The 18774-nt window shown below is 49.0% G+C and overlaps 1 protein-coding gene across 1 annotated transcript; it reads left to right on the top strand.

Annotated features, from left to right (window-relative positions):
* Positions 1–1636: 1636 nt before the first annotated feature.
* CSRNP1 (cysteine and serine rich nuclear protein 1) lies at positions 1637–17276 on the top strand. The gene is made up of 5 exons (XM_042802131.1): positions 1637–1785; positions 8736–8931; positions 11277–11536; positions 11919–12215; positions 13319–17276. The coding sequence occupies exons 2-5, from the start codon at positions 8760–8762 to the stop codon at positions 14300–14302; spliced, it is 1713 nt and encodes a 570-aa protein (XP_042658065.1). The 5' UTR covers positions 1637–1785; positions 8736–8759; the 3' UTR covers positions 14303–17276.
* The last annotated feature ends 1498 nt before the right edge of the window (positions 17277–18774 follow it).

Below are 18774 nucleotides of genomic sequence, written 5' to 3'. Positions count from 1 at the left end.
CCATGCTCCAAGGGTCCAAAAACCTGTGTGGGCCCTAACCCCCTGTGGTGTCCAAATCTGTCCTGGGATTCCAGCCTTGCCTGTGGGTCCCCAACCCCTTCTGGGGAAGCAAACTCCTTGCAGGGTCCAAATCCCTTTCAGGGACAAAGCCTGCTTGTGGGTCTCAAACCCTCTGTGGGGCCCAGATTCATTTTGAGGTCCAAGCTGTACTTGTGGGTCCCAGTTGCCTTGCAGGACAAAAACCCCCTGTGGGACCCAAATGCATTTTGGGGTCCAAGCCTGCTTGTGGATACTCAACCCCCTGAGGTATCCACAGCCATTCTGGGGTCTACGCTGTGCCCGTAGGTCCCAAATCCCATGTAGGGACCCCAACCTCTTGTGGGGTCCGGGGCCAAAAGTACTTGTGGATCTGAAACGCCCTGTGATGCTTAAATCTGTTTTGGGGTGCAACCCTTGTCTGTGGTTCCTCAATCCCTTGTGGGCTCTGAATACCTTGAGGCACCCAAACCCCTTTCAGGGTCAATGCCTGCTCGGGATTCTCTAGACCACAGTGGGACCCAAACCTGTTTTAGGGTACAAGCCTTGCCTGTGGGTTCTCAAGGCCATGTAGTGATCTGAACCCTTTGCGGGGTCCAAATCCCTTTTAGGGACCAAGCCTTCTTGTAGGTCACAGACACCTTGTGGGTCCCCAACCCGCTGTGGGTTCCACACCCCTTGTGGGGCCAAATGCCCTGTGGTGCCCAAATCTGTTTCGAAGTCCAATCCTTGCCTGTGGTTCCCCAATCCATTGTGGGCTCCGAGTCCCCTGAAGCACCCAAACCCCTTGTGTGGTCTACACCTGCTTGGGGGTCCCTAAACCCCTGTGGGACTCAAATCCACTGTAGGGTCCAGGCTGTTCCTGTGGGTCCCCAACACTCTGTGGGTCCCCAACCCCTTGTGGGTCCCGAACCTCCTGTGAGTCCCCAACCCCCTGTGGGTCCCAAGCCCCTTGTGGGGTCAAATCCCTTGTGGGACGCAAATCCCCTGCGATACCCAAATCTGTTTTGGGGTCCAATTCTTGCCTGTGGTTCCCCAACCCACTGCGGGCTGTGAACCCCTAGAAACACCCTAAACCCTTATGGGGTCAACGTCCACTTGGGGGGTGTCTAACCCCTTGTGGGACCCAAATCCACTGTGGGGTCCATGATGTTCCTCTGGGTCTCAAACACCTTGTGAGTCCCCAACCCCCCTGTGAGTCCCCAACCCCCTGTGGGTCCCAAACCCCTTGTGCGACCCAAATCCCCTGTGGTTCCCAAATCTGTTTCGGGGTCCAATTCTTCCCTGTGGTTCCCCAACCCCTTTGGGAGTCCCCAACCCCCTGTGTGTCCCAAACCCCCCGTGGGGCCAAACCCCTTGTGGGACCCAAATCCCCTGGGGTGCCCAAATCTGTTTCGGGGTTCAGTCCTTGCCCCAACCTCCTGTGGGTCCCAAACCTCCCCGTGCCCCCCCATTCCCTTTAGGGTCCCCCCGCCTTACAGCGGTTCGGGGGGGAGGGGGCGGGGCCAAGGCGGGGAGGGGCGGAGCCTCCCGTCGGCTCTGACTCAGCGCCCCGCCCAAATGGGAGGAGGGAGGGGGTGGGGTGGGGGGGGCAGGAAGGCGGGCGGGCCGGGCGCGCGCCGGCCCCGCGCCTGTCACCGCCTGCGTCAGAGCCCGGAGTTTTCCACTGACGAAAAAAAAAGGGCAGCGCGGCGTCAGCCCCGGCAGCGGCAGAGCGGGAGGCGCCGCGCCAGGCACCGCCGGAGCGAGGTAGGGCCCGCGGAGAGGGGGGGGGGGGGGGGGGGGCAGCCGGCGCCGGGATGGGGCCGGAGAGGGACGCGGGGGTGGGTCGGGGTGCTCCGCGAGACTCCGTGGATCGGTGAAGTGTCCGGCGCCCGGTGCTCAGCCATCGCGGCGGGGGGGGGGGGGGGGGGGGGGGGGGTGGTGCGGGGTCAGACCCAGCTCCCCCGCCGCGGGGGGGGAATCCGCTGCAGCATCCGGCGCGGTGCTGGGTTTCTCCGGGTCGGAGCTCGGCGCTCCGTCGGGGGTTTTTGGGGGAAGGAGAAGCGGGGTGTGCGTGGGGGGGGGGGGGTGTCTGTCTCGGTTCCCCGCCGTCCAGGCGCGTCGCAGCGGCGCCGTCTGGCCCCGCCGCTCCTGCCCGGGGGCGAGGGGACCCTGCGGGGCTTTGGGGGGGGGGGGGGGGGGCAGCGAGACCGCGCTCCCCACGGAGGGGCTCGGCTGCTCCCGCACTTCCCCACCGGCGGAAAACGCTGTGCGATACACACGTAGAAATACCTATCGATCAGTTGGGAGTAGCGCTGAGTTTTTTTTTTTTCCCCCCTGTCAGTTAAGGCGCTGCTCCATCTTCACGGCTGCGGTTCCAATTTTCTGATGTTGAAAGAAAGGCTTGGGGAGGTTGGAGGCGGGGGGGGGGGGGGGAGCCTTGCCGGCTCGTTCTTCCCCAGCTCTGCCCGGCTGGGGATGCTTTCCCGTCGCTACAGCAACACCTACCGACCGGCGCACGGATGGACCGACGGACGGACGGCAGCAGGGCTCCCCCTCCCTCCCGCCGCCTCCCGAAAGAAAAAATCGGGGCATTTACAGCGCACCTGAGAAAAAAAGAAAAAAAAAAAAAAAAAAAAAAAGGAAAGAACCCCCCCCAAAATACTAAGTTTTCTTAGTGTGGTGGGTTTTTTTTTTTTTCGTTTTTTTTTTTTTAAATTTCTTTTTTATCTGTCTCTGTGTGTGAATGTGTCCCGGCATCTTCCAAAGTGTCTGTCACCTCCAAGTTACATAATGTCGCTGTAGGAAGAGGCTGACACATAGGGACAAGCCTTTCCTAGAGCAGCCCGGCCTTACTAATGTCTGTAATGACAACGCCTCGGTGGGATGGAGAGAAAACCCTCACGGCCATTTACAAACCTCAAAGTCTTGTCATTTGTTACAGAGAACTCATCTGCAATTATTTTTTTTTTTTTTTCTCGAGAATTTTTTTGTTTTTCCTCTGCTGAGCAGTTTGCAGATGAGGCCTGTCAACATCGGTGGGGTTTATTTTTGGGATGGTGCGTTCGTTCTCCGCGCAGTGAGACTCTGCAGCTCCTGGCAAGCCTTTAATAATTCAGCACAGGAAATGCGTGCGTATATATAACAGGCAAGGTAACGCACAGCGTGTACCTACAGGAGGACAAATATGGAAACCTGGTGTGAATTATTCATAAGGTGTAATCAAATAGAGGATTTTCCTAGACAAAGCACACTTTGCTGTTTTCATATTTATTACAGCACAATCTGCGCCGAGTACATTTGAACCTCATTCCATTTGGGCCGTGTCAGATAACCTTTAATGTATTTGCTAATGTTTCTTATTTACCTTTCAAGCTGTCAGTGAGAAATAAGGGCTTGACAGAAAAATCTGAAAAGCCTTTTTCTTTGTGTCCTTCTGAAAATTAGTAGATGGAGTAAACGCTTCTGATGTTCTTCCCGGGGTAGGCGTTTCGCCTGTTCAGTCTCTGGCAGGAGAATAAACTCGTGGTGTTACAAACTGATTCATGCTCCTGCTCCGCGGCACGGGGTACTTTGGGTTTCGCTGTTGCATAGTAGGCAGGAGGCTATTTTTAACCGGAGCAAGGTTATGAAACCTTAGACCCAGCTGGGTGAAAATAATCTGGTCTGAACTGGAAAGCACAGCTTGTGTGGCTGGGAACACGCACGGGACCGTCTCCTGGAGGGTCCTGATGGGGTGAGCCCGCTCGCCTTGGTCCCAGTCAGCCCCTAAATTAGGAAGTGTTCTCATAGTGGAGGCTGTCACAGAGGCGCTGGGGAAACCACTCCAGTAAATATGCAAAGAATTAAAATAGTTAAATGAACGAGCAATGAATCAGGGCTGATAGTGCTGTGATTATTAACCCAGAAGTGTTGCTGGAATCCCCGCTGCTGTTAGACATCAAATATCTGGGATAGCTAAACGGGAAGCTCAGCACCGCGCCAGTTTTTGGAGATAGTCACACCAAGGTGGCCTGACCAGCAATAAACAGCAGCGTGCAAATAAACACCGACCCCCAAAGCTCCCCCCAGGTTTGCTTCAGAGCCGTACCTGGCTCAACTGTGCGGTGGTCCTTTTTACACTACTATTTACTCCTGCTAGACCTGCACGGCCACTGCGGCTCTGGGGGAGGGAGCAGGAGCTGCTCTGACTCACGGCTCAGCAGAATTGTGAACTGGCTCCCGGTACCCAAGCCCTCGTCCCGGTGTGCTGGGAAGAGTCCTCCTTGGCTTCCCAGGCTGCAGGCAGACGGCTGTGCTTGTAAAATCAGCAAACCGGCTCAAAAAGTCACTGGAAAATAAAATAAATACTTTTAGTGCATTGCACTGAGGTTTGGGGTTTGTTTTGTTTGTTTTTGTTTTACCCAAATTGCTTTGCAGAAGAAAGTTCGCTTTCAATAGCTCGTGCACAGATTTGGGATCCTTCCTTTCTTTAGGATGCTGCACTGATGGAAACCCCAAAATTTAAAATATTCTTGCTCGTAGGTGTTTTCCTGCAATACCATGGGAGTTGTGGCACAAGCAAGTGCAGCCACTGGAGTTACTGGGAGAGGTTTCCTTTGCCTTGCTTGCACGGCTGCGTTTGCTTGCCTGGTGTAAAGCACATATACAGCCCCAAAATACAATACCAAAACATCTTTTCCACATACTTCTGCTCAAAGCCGTGGCGCCTCTTTGTGCAGTCTCTTATAAATAGACTAACTGGACACTGGTGGGGGTTTTAGTTGCCTTCCTCTGCTCTTGGCTAAACAAATGCCAAACCTTCTTAAATCTAAATGACTCGAAATATTTACTGTTGAGATGTCGTCCAAGAGGAGGATAGTTAAAACATTAATTCCTCACATTCCAGTGTATTAGGGCTTTACCCTGCAACTTGCCAGGCACCAGAAATGGGTCTTTGCAGATTCAATTCCCTTCCCCCCAACTAGATAGCCACCCCACCCCATCTTCCCCCCCCAAAAAAACTTTAATACTTTTTTTTTTTAAAAAAAAAAAAGGGAGAGAAAAAGAAAGGAATGCACATCTGGGCTAAATATTTGTTAGAAAGTATTCCCAGGATAGTGGGAGTTCTGGTGCCAGAGAGGAATTCCTGCGGGTTTGATCCATTGCATTATGTACTTGTTCCAAAAGCTGTTTTCAGTAAAATAGATGAGTAAGAAGTCTTAGCCAAGAACAGAATGTCTTTTTTGGCAACTAAAAGGAAGATAGGATTATTTTATTTCAGGTTATGTAAAAAAAAAAAAAAAAAGAGAGAGAAGGTGGTAAAATCCTGCACTCACTGGTGCCTGCAGAGATTTGCAATGGCAAGCACAGATATATATATTTTCTATATTTTTTTTTTTCATGCTGCTGTGCACATTTTTGTGACTTATTTATAAAACATCAATGTGGATTTAAGATTACTTGTGGAATTACTGCAGTTAAAATATCCTCACTGTGTCTGAACTGGCCTCTGGGTTTTTTTGGCTGAGCGGCCAGTGATTTTGGCGACATGGCTTTCAAGGCAGCATCCAAATTACTGGCGTGAATTCTGCTCCCAAGTGCCGGAGCAAGGAGTGGAGAGGAGGATCATCTTTGCCTTGACAGCAAAACTCCCGTCTGCAGGATTTTTTGGGGGTGGATGCAAGTAGACACTGAGGGGTGCAGTCCTGTTACATTGCATATAGTTCCTGAGAAGGATTTGAAAACTTGACGTGGAAAACATTGCAGCTGTAAATCAGCAAAGAGGGCGAAGGTGTTATGAGGGGGGAGAAATGGATGTGTTTTGGCTGGTGGGCAACAGGTTCACCAGCTTTTTCCCATTAATTGAGAATCATGTTTGCATGACACCTACTTTGCATTAACAAAACAATAGGTGTTTTCAATAAGACAGCATGCCAAAGGCTTTTTTTTTTCCATGCATTTGGCTTATTCTCATAGATGGGAGATGCACACACCTCCCTTCATCCTTCTGCCAGACATGGCTAATCAGCGCTGATAGTATTTAAAAAAAAAAAAAAAATAGAGTTGCACCATCTTATACACAGCTTTCCTTGGGTCTGGCTTGGTGTTTGTGTTAATTAGGTTAGCTCGCTTGAGGAAAACGCTTCGTTGGGTTTTTTTAATGCTGTGTGGTTTGGGGGGAGGTGACGTGGCTCGTGATGGGCACCCTTGGGGTTGCAGGTGATCAGAGCTGCATCACTCTGCAGCATCGTCATGTCCACCCTCTTGCTTCTCTGGGAGTCCTGCAGACCACGTAAACCCCAGTAGAAATGGATGCCCTGTGGGTTTTTGTTTTTTTTTTTTTTTTTTTTTTCCAGACCTGGGAGTTATCCTTGTTTCAGCGGTGTGATCTTGGCTACTCTACCACCCTCCAGTGTCTCCCTCAAAGCTTGGATGTGGTCAGGGTCGCATCTCCAAGGGTGTTTGCCGTTAGACATGTGTCCTACGGGCTTTTTGGGGAGCTGGTTTCTCCCTCCCTTGGCTAGACAGCGGCATCCTTCACTAGCCACATCGGAGGTGGCCTCTGGAGCAGCGAGCGATTATTCTGCGGCGTGAACTGATGCTCTTTCAAGCCATGTGTGGGATTTTATTCTGCAAAGTTTTTGGCTGCTCCAGGTGGATGATGGGGTCAGTTGGGATGAGCTCTGGCTGCAGCCCAGGCTTTGATTCGGACCCCTGCCATGGATTTGGAGGGTTTCTTTGCTCCGGGTTGTTTCTTAAATCAAATGTGAGACAGAGCAGAAGGCATTAAAAGAAAAAAAAAAAAAAAATGTTTGTATATGTAGCTGGTTTGGGCATCCCGACTTGCCTGTGAGTTGTGCTTTGCCAGGGCGCAGGCAGGAAAGGGGTTAATCCAGGTGTCAGGTAGGACATGTGCTGCCGGGGCTGGAGGGTGGCCAAATCCACCTTCTCCCCATCTGTTTGGGATTAAGGCCAAAAAAACAACCACCCCGCCGTGGCAAAACCACCTGCAGCTCCGGAGCTGCCGAGGAGGAGGAGGGATGGAGGGAATTGACTGCTCCCAGGGCCATGGGGGATGCGCTGGCCCCGTAGGCACTCGTTGCAGTGAATGATTAACTTCAGGCCGAGGAAGTGCTTCATCCAGGGATTTTTTTTTTTTTTTTTTTTTTTTGACCTTTTAGGGGACTATTGTCTGCTGGGAAGCTGTTGGTAAATATAATTAACGTGGGCTGGTGCGGGACTTTGAAGGGACCGTGTGTGCTCCCCTCCTGCTATGTTGCGGTGCTGTCGAGATATTGAAAATCCCATCGTTGGGAGGTTTTGAAGCTTCTGTGGTTTCTGTGCCGCCTGCTCAGGGCTGTCAGGAGGGCAGGTTTAGTGTTTTATTTTTTTTTTCTTTTTCAGGGACTTAAATTAACTTCAGACATGCAAAAGAGGGTGAGAAAGTGCTATGGTTACAAAGAGCAAATTTGAGTGGTGGAGGAGTTTCAGGTGGCAGGAGGAGACAGGGACTGGGTGTCTGACACCCCCGTCCCTGCACTGTCACTGTCCTGGGGCTGTATGTGTCTGTCCCAGCATCATGCAAATTTTAGGGGTGCTTTAGGTTTTGTGTATTAGCTCTGGTTTTATTGAAGCACCGAGGTCACCCACGTCGTCGGGGCTCTCCCCTCCTTGCTGGAGGGAGTTTCTGGACTGGGACTGTGTCTTTCCCACTGTGGTTTTGCCTTACTGTCTGGTGGGATGGGGTCAAAGCAAGTCACTCCTCCAGCAGCAGCCTGGTTCTCAGCATTGCATATGGTTCACTGGCCTCAAAATATGCTAGCAGTGACTTCTGCAGAAGCAGGGGCATCTAGTGCAGTGTTGCCATCGTCTAAAAGGAGAAATAGTCCATCATCTATGCAAGAGCATCCCAGGTTAGGTGGGCTCTGATACCCATTAGCGTATTGTAGGCAAAGTGTGTAGCTTTTGTGCAATTTCCGGAAACAAACTCACAAACTTTATAAAAACAAAGGTTAAAAGATACCACAAAGTTTTTTTGTTTTTTTTTTTTTTTTTCTTTAAGATGAGCAGGGAAAAAGCACGCAGGAAATTTAGGAATCTAGGCAAGTACAGAGTTCCTTTGTTTTTAATTAGCTGCGTTGTTTTTAATTGCTACTATGCTTGATACATAACCCAGCCTAAACAAGAATAGCTTATTGAATGGGGGACTGACTATGAAAGGCACTGTGAGGAGAAGGGCTGTTCTTCACAGTTGATATATTTGTATTTCAGTGCTTCATTTAATAAGTCTGTTTCCCCAGGGGGCTGTAGCAAGTAAATCATGCCAACAGATTGTTCTCTGCAAACTGGCTTATTTTTGTAATTAGCAAGACGTTAAAGCTGTAACTGCATAGAAAGCGATCTGGGTAAGGAGTTAACATGAAAGAATTAGTAAGCAAAATGTAATACTTATTGTTTGATAACATTTGTGTTGATTGAATTGGTTGCTGGACAGTTTGTTGTCTGTGATAGTCGTTTTTTTCTGCAGCACTGTAAAATGGGAGAGAAATTCAGCAGGTGTGCACAGCAAGGGTAGTAAGGTGTGTGTTTTTGGGGGAGCGCTTTTTGGGGATCACACCTACGTGGCCAGATGGACCGGGTGGAGAAGCCTTGCTGGGGTTAAAGTCACGCTGCTCATCACCAGAAACTGCCAGTATTTCCCTCGCTTCATTTTGCTTTTCTCCTTTGTTTTCCAGTTATATGAAACATACAGCGTCACCATGAGCGGAGTATTGAAAAGGAAGTACGAAGAGCTGGGGGATGACAGTACCTACTGCTCCTCCTCCTCCTGCTCCCCCCTCTCCTCCTCGGCGTCCTCGGGCTGGGAGTCAGACGAGGAGAGCTCCCGTGGAGAGCCCAAGCCCAGCTCTGCCCTAACGCCCAGCTTCACCCGTGAGTATCTCCTGCAGCCCCTTTCCTTGGGATCAGACATGCCTCTGCACTGTTTTTCTGTAGCGTGGTGGTGGGTTATCACCATGCAGAGACCCCTGTGGAGCTCACTTTTACAGGTGGAAGCGGCCATCACACCAGCTCCCTGTCATTACACCAATTTATCTTGTAGGTATCCTCAGGGTAGTCTTCCTCAGCCCTTCCTCCCAGTATTTATCATTCCTTTATAATGTTTTAGATGAAGTCCAAATATCCAGGAGTAGAAACCTAAGGGCCTGAGTGTGCAGAAGCATGCAGATGCCTCCAAGTCTGTGCTGTGGAACCATCCTGCCATCCCTCAATCCGCTGTCAAGCTATTCCATAGGCAAAAACTAAAGAGACAGCAAAGCCCCGTAATGCTGGTTTTTAAAAATGATTAACCAGCAGCGTAATTACCATTTCAGAACTTGTTTCCTATGTAAGTTGGGTACTTTGCCAAAGAACATGACACATTTGACATTGCCTCTGCTGTTAGTACTGATAAATGCTATTTTGTTTTCCCAGCAATATCAGTTTTGAGAGCTTTTAAGAAAGCACACAGAAGACAAGGTTGTGAAATCCTTTATCTGCCATGTGAAGGGAAAAATAAAAATACAATAGGGGAACATCTTCATGGAGGAGAAATAGTCCGACCTGGTAAATTATAGTGAACACCCACTGTATATAGCAGTTAAGGTCCACTTAGCAGACATACATAAACACGCAGTGGTCTGAAAAGGCTTTAGAAGTCTTGTAATAATAAAAACTCTCATTCTTGCTTGTCTTCCTAGGTTTTGTGACAAAACAATGAACTTTTTGTATTCTCTGGCTCAATTGGAAAAGGGTCAGGAATGGGAAAACAATTTCGGAGGAGGGGTGCGGGGAGAGAGAAGCAAATGCCAAAGTGCAGCAGCTTAGCCGATAGATGATCGCAGTGGTTAACTTGCCTTTTGATAAAGAGCTAATGTTTTAGAAGATTGAGTCAAGGTTATTATGAAAATGCAACGCGCAGTGCAAAGATATCATCAAAGCAACTGCAGAGCCCAGTGTGAAACCCCCAGCTATTTAGCAGAAGCTGCTGACGCAGCTGGGTGAACACTTTTTTTTTTTTTTTCATATGAAACTGAAATGCTGTATTTTGGCAAACTACATTTATGAAACGTGGGTGCAGCTAACTGTCCAGTCTTGCACTTTCCCAGCCTTTGGGACCAGCCAAACCAGCCGAGCCCCTTGGGTTTTTGGTTTCCTTTCAGGTGGCTCCCATAGTAGGGCTGCCTGTGGCTTTGCCATTCCAAATGTGGGGCTCAGATCCCAGCTCTGTGGGAGTCACCCATCCTTTCTGGGTTATTTTTTTCCTATTATTCTCCATGGTGGCAACCAAGACATCCATGCACCAGCAGAGAATAGGACCAAAAAACCCCAGTACTGAATTTGTGTGAAGCTGACTCTCGTTCCTGACGTGCTCATGCAGCAGAAAAAGCAGCTCTGTAACTACGTACTGCTGCGCTTCGCTTTGCTTTGCATGGCCAGCTACGTTCGTGGAAACTCATTGACTCTGAAACTGCCCTGGCTAATCAGCCCACCTCCATCTGCTACGTTTGCACGTGCAAATGTGCAGAACCAGGTATCTCTGGAGAGGCTCCGCTTTAAATGGTGTGTAGCATGTTTCAGCAGTTTAAGATAAACCAGAGTCATGTATTGCCATGTTTACCCTGGGATCACCTGCATAAAGATTAACATCTTTGCAGCTGCTCTCAAATGAGTCTCTTGAGAATAAACTATAGATTCATAGTTCCTCCCAGTGGATGGTGAAAGGAAGTACCAGAAAAACAGCCGTTTGGGATATTTTCTGCCCTGCCACACAGCGCTGGAGTGTTGGTGCTCCGGCATCCTGGGAGCAGACCGTGAGCTCCCGAGTGTGGGGCAGGGTGCTTGGGTTTAGAGCAAGACAGCCAGGTAGGATGGTTTGTTGCTTGTTCGCTGTGCTCTGCTGCACGTGAAGAATAAGCAGATGTATGTTTCCTGGAGGAAGTCAAGCGGGAAGGAGAAGCAGCAGCCGTTTCTTAGGGTGAATCTGATCGGTGACTCCGAAGCACTGGGACTCGGCTTAGTATTCTCTCTATCCTCATCCCTTTGAAGTGTTAGATCTTAAAACACCAGAAGCCATCAAGCGATGCTGTAACCCTGTCCCAACATGTCCCTGTTAAGAGAGTAATTGCAAGTCCTGCCTGTTTGTAATATTTATAGCCCATTTTTGTAATTTTTCTATCCTGTCTGCAGGATGGCAGTACTGACTTTGTTCCTTTTGTTTTTTCTTCCCCCATTTTTAGCCACGTCTATCCTGAAGAAATCCAAGCGGCTAAAGAAGAACAATGTGGAGTTTGACCGGGTCACTGTGTTTTACTTCCCACGCTGCCAGGGGTTCACGAGTGTGCCTAGTCGCGGGGGCTGCACCCTGGGGATGGTGAGCAAACACAGCTCCTCCCGGCAGTTCACGCTAGCAGAGTTTTCAAAGGAGCAGGAAAACGTTCGTCGGGAGAAGCTCGAAGAGAAGTTAAAAGAGGAGAAGTTGGAAGCGTTGAAATGGAAAGTGAGTAGGGGCGTGGGGCTGGATTGGTGGGGAGCTGGTGGATGTCGTTGGCTAATGGCCAGTTTTTAGTAGGAGCCTCCCAGCTGGCTCTGATCCTTAACACTATTTGGGTCTCCAGAAAACAAAGGCTCTGGTGTGGGATTTTCAGCTCCGTTCTCCACCTTTGAAAAGCGATGGAAAAGATACTGAACTCCCCATGTCAGGTGTCTGTCAGGTCTTTAGGGGCTCTGACACAGATGGTGGTCCTGGGGTCGGCCACCATGGGGGGCAGATCTTTTCCTTTCTTGTTCTCCTGACCTGGGGGTGCTGATGGCTCTGTGTCCCCAACAGGTCCCTAATGCTTTGCCCATTTTTATTTTTTTTTTTTTTTTTTTGCCCTTAGCTAACCATGAACGGCACGAAGGAGTCAGAGGAGGCCAACCAGCTCACCATCGAAGACATCTCTGACGATGACATCGATGTCAGCAACGTGGACCTGGAGGACGGCTTCTTCCTCCAGCCCTACCCCGCCAAGAAGAGACGCGCGCTGCTGAAAGCCGTGGGGGTGAAGAAGATCGACAAGGAGGAGAAGCGGGAGCTGCACAACATCCGCCTGTCCCGGGAGGACTGCGGCTGTGACTGCCGGGAGGTCTGCGACCCGGAGACCTGCAGCTGCAGCTTGGCAGGCATTAAATGTCAGGTACTGCCCTCGCCTCCGGGCATGGGGGGAAAAGCCACGGCTCTGGCTGATGTGTACCTTAAAGCAGTAGGGGTTTTGAGCAAGCAGGACAGAGTTAGGGCAGCCTGTGAAATTCATCTGTTCCCACCTGCGCTCGGAGCGAAGCAGGCGAGAAAAGCTCTCGGAGATGCTCCCCAGGTGGTGAGGCAGGTGCCGCTTGCAAGCGTCTGCTTCCCAAATCACACGTGCAGCCGTGTGGATGTGCCCGAGCCGGCAGCGTGAACGCACCCATCCTGTCCGTCCCCACGAGTCCCCTGCCTGCTTGGTCTCCTCTTGGAGATGGGCCCCGTGGGAACGTCTTTGCGAACGAAAGCTGCTTGTTCTTCACGCAAGGCTCCAATATCTCCTCCTCCCCCTGGTTTTATTTTTAATTTTATTTTCCCTTGGTGTGTGTCACAGCTCCCAGTGCGCTCGGGCGAACGTGGGAGCGTCAGCTGAGCGTCCGCCCACAGCTAGCTGTGCAGACCACCTGCAAAGTGGGATAATCCTTCTCTATTTCCCTATCTTATTATAGTTTTCTTTTTATTTTTTACGGGTGCCTGCCCAGCTGTGTTTGGGGAGCCATATTCCCTCTTCTGGGTGCCGCTCGCTCCCTTCACGCTGTGGTTGCAGACTGGGGGTGGTGTAGGACGGGTGCTCCATGTGCGTGTCACAGCCCCCCTCTAGTGGATGCTGACAGTGGGGACATAAATGCACCGCAGGTGCCTCTTGTGCAGTTTGTCCTTATCTTGAGGGGCCAAAGCTCATGATACGGATCGGGTATTAAGTATCATGATGCAATAAATAAAAACTCATGTTTGCCCCCTGATGTCTTCTTTTGGAGTGTTATATTTTGCTTTTTTTTGGAACCTTTTCACTTTCTTCCATTGTACTGAAATCCAACTTTTTTATGACAGCCCTTCAAAAGAGCAGGGTGTCTTCTATTATTACTTTTTTTTTTCAGTCGGCTTTTAAACCCCTCAGCTCTTACTGGGTTTCTCAGGGCGGTTGAGTCATGAGCAGTATCTATTTTTCCGCCATGGGATTCGGTCCTAAGCCTCCACCTCTGCTTCTCCCCCTGCCAGATGGACCACACCTCCTTCCCCTGCGGCTGCACCAAGGACGGCTGCGGCAACACCGAGGGCAGGATCGAGTTCAACCAGGCCCGCGTGCAGACCCACTTCATCCACACCATCATGAAGCTGGAGCTGGAGAAGCAGCAGCAGAGCAGCGAGAAGGTGGCGGAGGCCGAGCCCCCGTTTCGGGAGCGGCTCCCGCCGTTGGGATGCGCGGCGGGGAAGGGCTCCTTGGAGGAGCGGGCGGTGCCACTGGCACCCGCCTTCCAGTTCAGCCCCGACCTGGAGGCCCTGGGGGAGAACAGCTGCAGCAGCGACATGACGGACTCCTCCATCTCCTCCCACCCCAGCGAGGACCTGGAGGAGCCCTACGAGAGCCTCCCCTCCGACAAATCCCAGTCGGACGTGGACGACGACGGCTTGGCACGCATCCTCCACTTCAACGACTCGGATGCCGAGGAAGAGGGTGGCCACGGCCAGGGTGACCTGAGCTGCTTCCACCCCACCGACTTCTTCATCGAGGACCACAGCGGCGAGGCCAAGCCTGTCCCCAGCCACTTGTCCCACCTCTCCGAGTGCCTGGACGAGAACGCCAACCAGGACGGCGGGGGTTTGCTGGAGGACGCTGCCCATGCGCGGTGCGATGGGCTGTCCTGCTGCGCCTCATCCCCTGCTGAGCCCTGCTCCAAGAACTACGCCGACCTCAGCCTTTCCTCTGACTCCTTGGATTTCTTCCAGTCCTTCTCAGACTATAACTTGGGACCTCTTTACAACTCCTTAAAGGAGTACGAGAACCTCGATAACTTCTCAGCGTTACAGTTTCAGTTGCCTAATTTCCCCGGCTTCCCGCAAGCCGGAGATCAGGGCTCCTGTTTCTTGGAGTCCCTCATTGGTTTGTCTGAATCCGTCCCCGAAACCCCGGCCCCTTTCACAGACAATCAACTTTTGGAGGATGCCATCAAGTCATCGCTGATGGAGACGGTGAAAGTGTGAAACGCCTGTGTGGCTCGGGCGGCAAGGACCAGCGCCAAAAAGAAAACCGAAGAACAGTCAGACAGGCAAACTTTCACCAAAAGGATGATGTGCTACATAAATAAGGAAGAAAAAAAACAAAAAAACTTTTGAAGCAAACAAACTATTTTTGGTCTTTATAGAACGTGGACGTTTTGACATACTGCAGCTACAATCAGTTCTCTCGCTGTTTGTGCAAAAATTTCTAAACTTTCATGATGGGGTAGGGTGGGGAGGGAGGGAAAAAGACTTTCGTGTATGAATTTCCTTGTGTTTTGTATGAAAAGACCTGTTGAGAAATACTCCTTGCTAACGTTGCCAGTCGTACACACAGCCCCTTCTAGAAATGTTTCAGTGTTGCAGGAACTTTTTAAGACAACTTTTTGAAGCTGTATTTATTGTGAAAATTTGTGGTTTGCGTAAGAGTTAGCCCAACACCCTCTTACGTTTAATCAGACAAGGTTTACAGAAGAGATCCATATGCTATACACATCATCATTCTTCATCTATTTATTGCAAATTCCAGAATTTAGCCACCGAAGCTTGAACTAGCATGAAACCTTATTTAAATTGGTAATACCTCAGATGTATTATGTGTACAATCATTTTTTTTTTTTGCATAATATATCTGTATTTATTTATTTTCTACCTGTAGTACATGAATAGCACTGTGGTTTATCAATGACCTGGAAGGGCAATAAGGTCTTCAGCAGCACCCATCCTAAAGATGACCCTGTTTTTTCCGAGTCTGAAAGATGTTGACTGTTTGGTCTTCACTTCACATTTCTAAAAGAGCTGAATGCAAGTGGGTGGGAGGGGAGGGACGGGGGAAACATTCATGCAACGTCCCCTGGCTTCCCTCAGGTAGACATGATGGTGGTGTCTGATCTCCATAATATCACTATGGAGAGCAAAGCAAGCAAAACCTTCAGCTATTCAAGAAATATCATGAACTAGCTCTATTTAAACAAACAAAAAAAAAAAAACCACAACAAAACCCTTGTTGTAAATTATTTTCTAATTTATTTACTTTCCAAAGGATTTGGCCATGAGATCTTTCCCGATCACTTATGGTGCCTGAATATGCAGAGGAACCGTTAGCCGTGGGGTGGGGGTGTAATGAGAAGGACCTTTGCAGCTCTGGGGGGGCTTTGGGAGAGCAAAGCTAACAACAGCAACGCTGTGCTCGCGCTCCTCAGCAGGTGCTCCTTAGGACACCCCAATGTGGAGGGTCTCGCAGCTCCAAAATCTAGTGGATCAGACTGTTTATAATATTTATTTTTATATAGGTAAATCGGGTAAATCGAGTAAAATAGATGGATGTGAAGGTTATTGGGTTATTTATCCTTTGAGTACGGTTTCAAAGGGAAGAAAAAATAATGCCTGAAAACAAAGCTGAAAAACTTGAAGGCTTTTGGTTTTTAAAATGAGAGAAATCATGTTTAGGAAGGATATGGGAGGCCCTCTTGGCCTTTTGATATTTAAATCTGTCTGAGGACATGACACTATTTGGCCACGTGATGTAACAGGACATAAACTCTGTACGTCAGTGATACACTAAGTGCCTACACCAGCGTTATTAAAAAAAAAAAAAAAAATTACAACAAAACAGCTTTAAAATCTACCGGCTTTAACTCCCCACTTTGGAAAATGTGACATTTGGTGATTCAAGCGGTTCCTGGAATTACCAGCACTGGGGGGAGGCGGCAGCTCTGGCATCCCAGCCCTGTTGCCCTGGGAGCAAGGTGCTGGGGGAACTCCTGGGATGTGCAGAGACACCCAGATGGGGGGGGAAAAAAAAAGAAACAAAATACAGATTTGAGGATTTTTCCATTGGCTGAACTGTTTATATCCCCAATGAGAGGGATGGTGCTCTTGGGTACCTGCAATTCAACAGGCGCCTTGTGCAAACCTGCTGGCAATTTAGGAAACTTCTGGCATACGAATATGGTGAAGGCTGTGTTGTTTGGGTTTTTTTCATCATTATTATTACTATTTAATTGTACATCTTCTCTGGTATTGAGCCGGTCAACTTGGAAGCGGAGCTGACCTGCTGGAGCCGTGAGCGGGTGCTCGCCCCGTGCTCGCCGCCGCATCCTCCTGCGAAGCATCGCCCCCGGGGACCTCCCTGCCGGGCAGGAGGTGACTGTAGGAATACTACTGGCAGATGGAGGATTTCCTGGATATATATATATAATTATTATTATTATTATTATTAATTTTTGTTGTTGTTGTCATTTCTTTAGACTGAAAAATCCCCTTCAGTTATCTCCTAGGTGGTAGTTTCTATCCTTCAGACTGCATCAAAAATACTGACAGTTGAAAGTCTGGTACCGTTCTGTATTTATTGGCACTAATATATTTTATAACATTCCTAGGTTTCTCTGCATATATATATGTTTATATATCTAAAATATATACATATATACAAATATGTATATGTATGTCTATATATGTCTATATTTTATATATATACACACACTTTTTAAATGAATGACGGGGATAGACTCCTGCCTTTGTGGATTTTTTTCTATAATTTATTCTTTTTATTTGTGTTAGTGCCAAAAAAAAAAAAAAAGATTTTTTTATCTTTTTTTTTTTTTCCAGGGCACTGAATTGTAAATATATAATTTTTTTTTTTCTTCTCGGTATCTGTGTAAAAAGTTGCCTGTTAAACAGTTTAAAAACTGGGTATTTATTGACACAATCTGTAATTATCTAATGTATTGATTGAAACGCTTTGGTTTCAACATAGCTTTATTTTAGCTTTCTTTGTGTATATATTGTGATTATGTTGCTTAAAGGTACAAGTTAAAAAAAAAATTGCTTTATTTTTACCTTATCCATTTGCATTTGTTTATAAAAAAAAAGCATATTTGTCTACAGCTGCTGTCTCTCATTTCATCAAAGCAATATGAAGAAATTTCCATTACACTTTCAATAAAATAATTTTGTTTGAATACGGCAGCGTCTTTACCCTGTTTATCCTTTACTGTGGCTCAAAAATTTGGACGATGAGTGTGTACGCTACATTAGATGTCACAGTTGTCCCTTTTTTTTTTTTTTTTTTTTGGCTTTTTTGACTCTTTTGTGAAGCCAGTGAGTGCCCTGAGGTTCCCACACCCAGTTTTGAGGTGGGAGCATCCTACCAGGGCAGGAGCAGCCCTTGACCCACCTTGGTGTCCTCCCAAGAGGCTTCTCTTGAGCTTGGGGACCCCAGTTGTTTTCTCATCCCCCCCCCCCCGCCCCACCCCAAAGCAGCCCAGGGAAGAGCATCCCCATGCTGTCACGGGGGAGAAAGGCACAAGGGGAGCTGGGAGCCTGGGAGCACCAGCTTGGGACCAGTCCCATAGTGGGAAACCAGCCACAGGGTCAGTCCCCAGAGCGAAAGGGACATCTTCCCTGGAGGAGTCATGGAGCCAAGGCAGCTCATCCATCCCTGCAGAGCCCTCCATGCTTGGCAGCTGAGTACGCAAAGAGGGAGGGGGGACACCTCAGGGAGCCTCCAAGGTGTCCCCAAGTCCATCACAGCCTCAATGTCACCTTAACACTGAAATGTTAGGGGGGGGGAACACTACCAAAGCCCTGGGAGGTCACACGGATGAAGCTTTTGGACACCTGGACATGGGCGAGGTGTGCCCCAAGGTCTCTCTGAGTTCAACCAGAGATGGGTGTCCTTGCAGATGGGCACCCAGTGCCAGCCCCTGCTTGCGAATTTTAAGCTAAAATGGCGTGTTTTGGCCAGGAGAGAGTCTGGGCTGGCAAGAGTGGGTTTTCCCAGCTCCAGGATTAGAAGGGACCTTTTTGACAATTTGCTGAATTAATTTACGGGCAAAAATGTGATGCAACCTCTTGCTTGGCTTGTGGATGGTGGCTGCCCCTCTCCATGGGACAATGGAAAACACAGCGATGGTGGCAGCATCCTCATCACCAAGGAGCATATAGAAGAAATCTTGAGAAACCCTTAGGAATCCCTGAGATCTTTCCCTCGCAGGCTACAAACCATTTCTCATTGCCTCATGGCACCCTTGGGACCTGGGAGGTTGCAGCCAGGAAGAAGCATCACCATGATCCTGTGCCCCAGGGGAAAAGTGGAGAAAATACACTTCATCCTGGCAGCAGCAGGAAAATAAGAAAAGGGTGAGGATGTGAGCCAGCCCAAGGTGCAAAGGAAAAGCTGAATAAATCCCAGAAACCTGGATGGGGAAATGCACACCTGTCCCATGGGCTTGTGTCCGTCAGCACAGGCCTAAATCATAGCCCCTTGCATTGACCTGAAAGCAAGAGAAATCAGCCCAAGAATGCCATTGTCTAATTTTCATCGGGGAATCCTTTTTTAAAGGCTGCCATCTGCCCCCAGAGCAGAGAAGCTCAATTAACTGAATAAAGTATTTGTTACAAATTATTTGCTGGGCCATAAAGGCAGCAATACTGAAAAGAGGCCTGTCCATGGC

The sequence above is a fragment of the Tyto alba genome, unplaced genomic scaffold (assembly GCF_018691265.1).
Source record: "Tyto alba isolate M040663 unplaced genomic scaffold, T.alba_DEE_v4.0 Super-Scaffold_38, whole genome shotgun sequence".
NCBI lineage: Eukaryota > Metazoa > Chordata > Aves > Strigiformes > Tytonidae > Tyto > Tyto alba.
The sequence above is the reverse complement of the archived record's forward strand: the minus strand, read 5'-3'. Positions and strand labels throughout refer to the sequence as shown.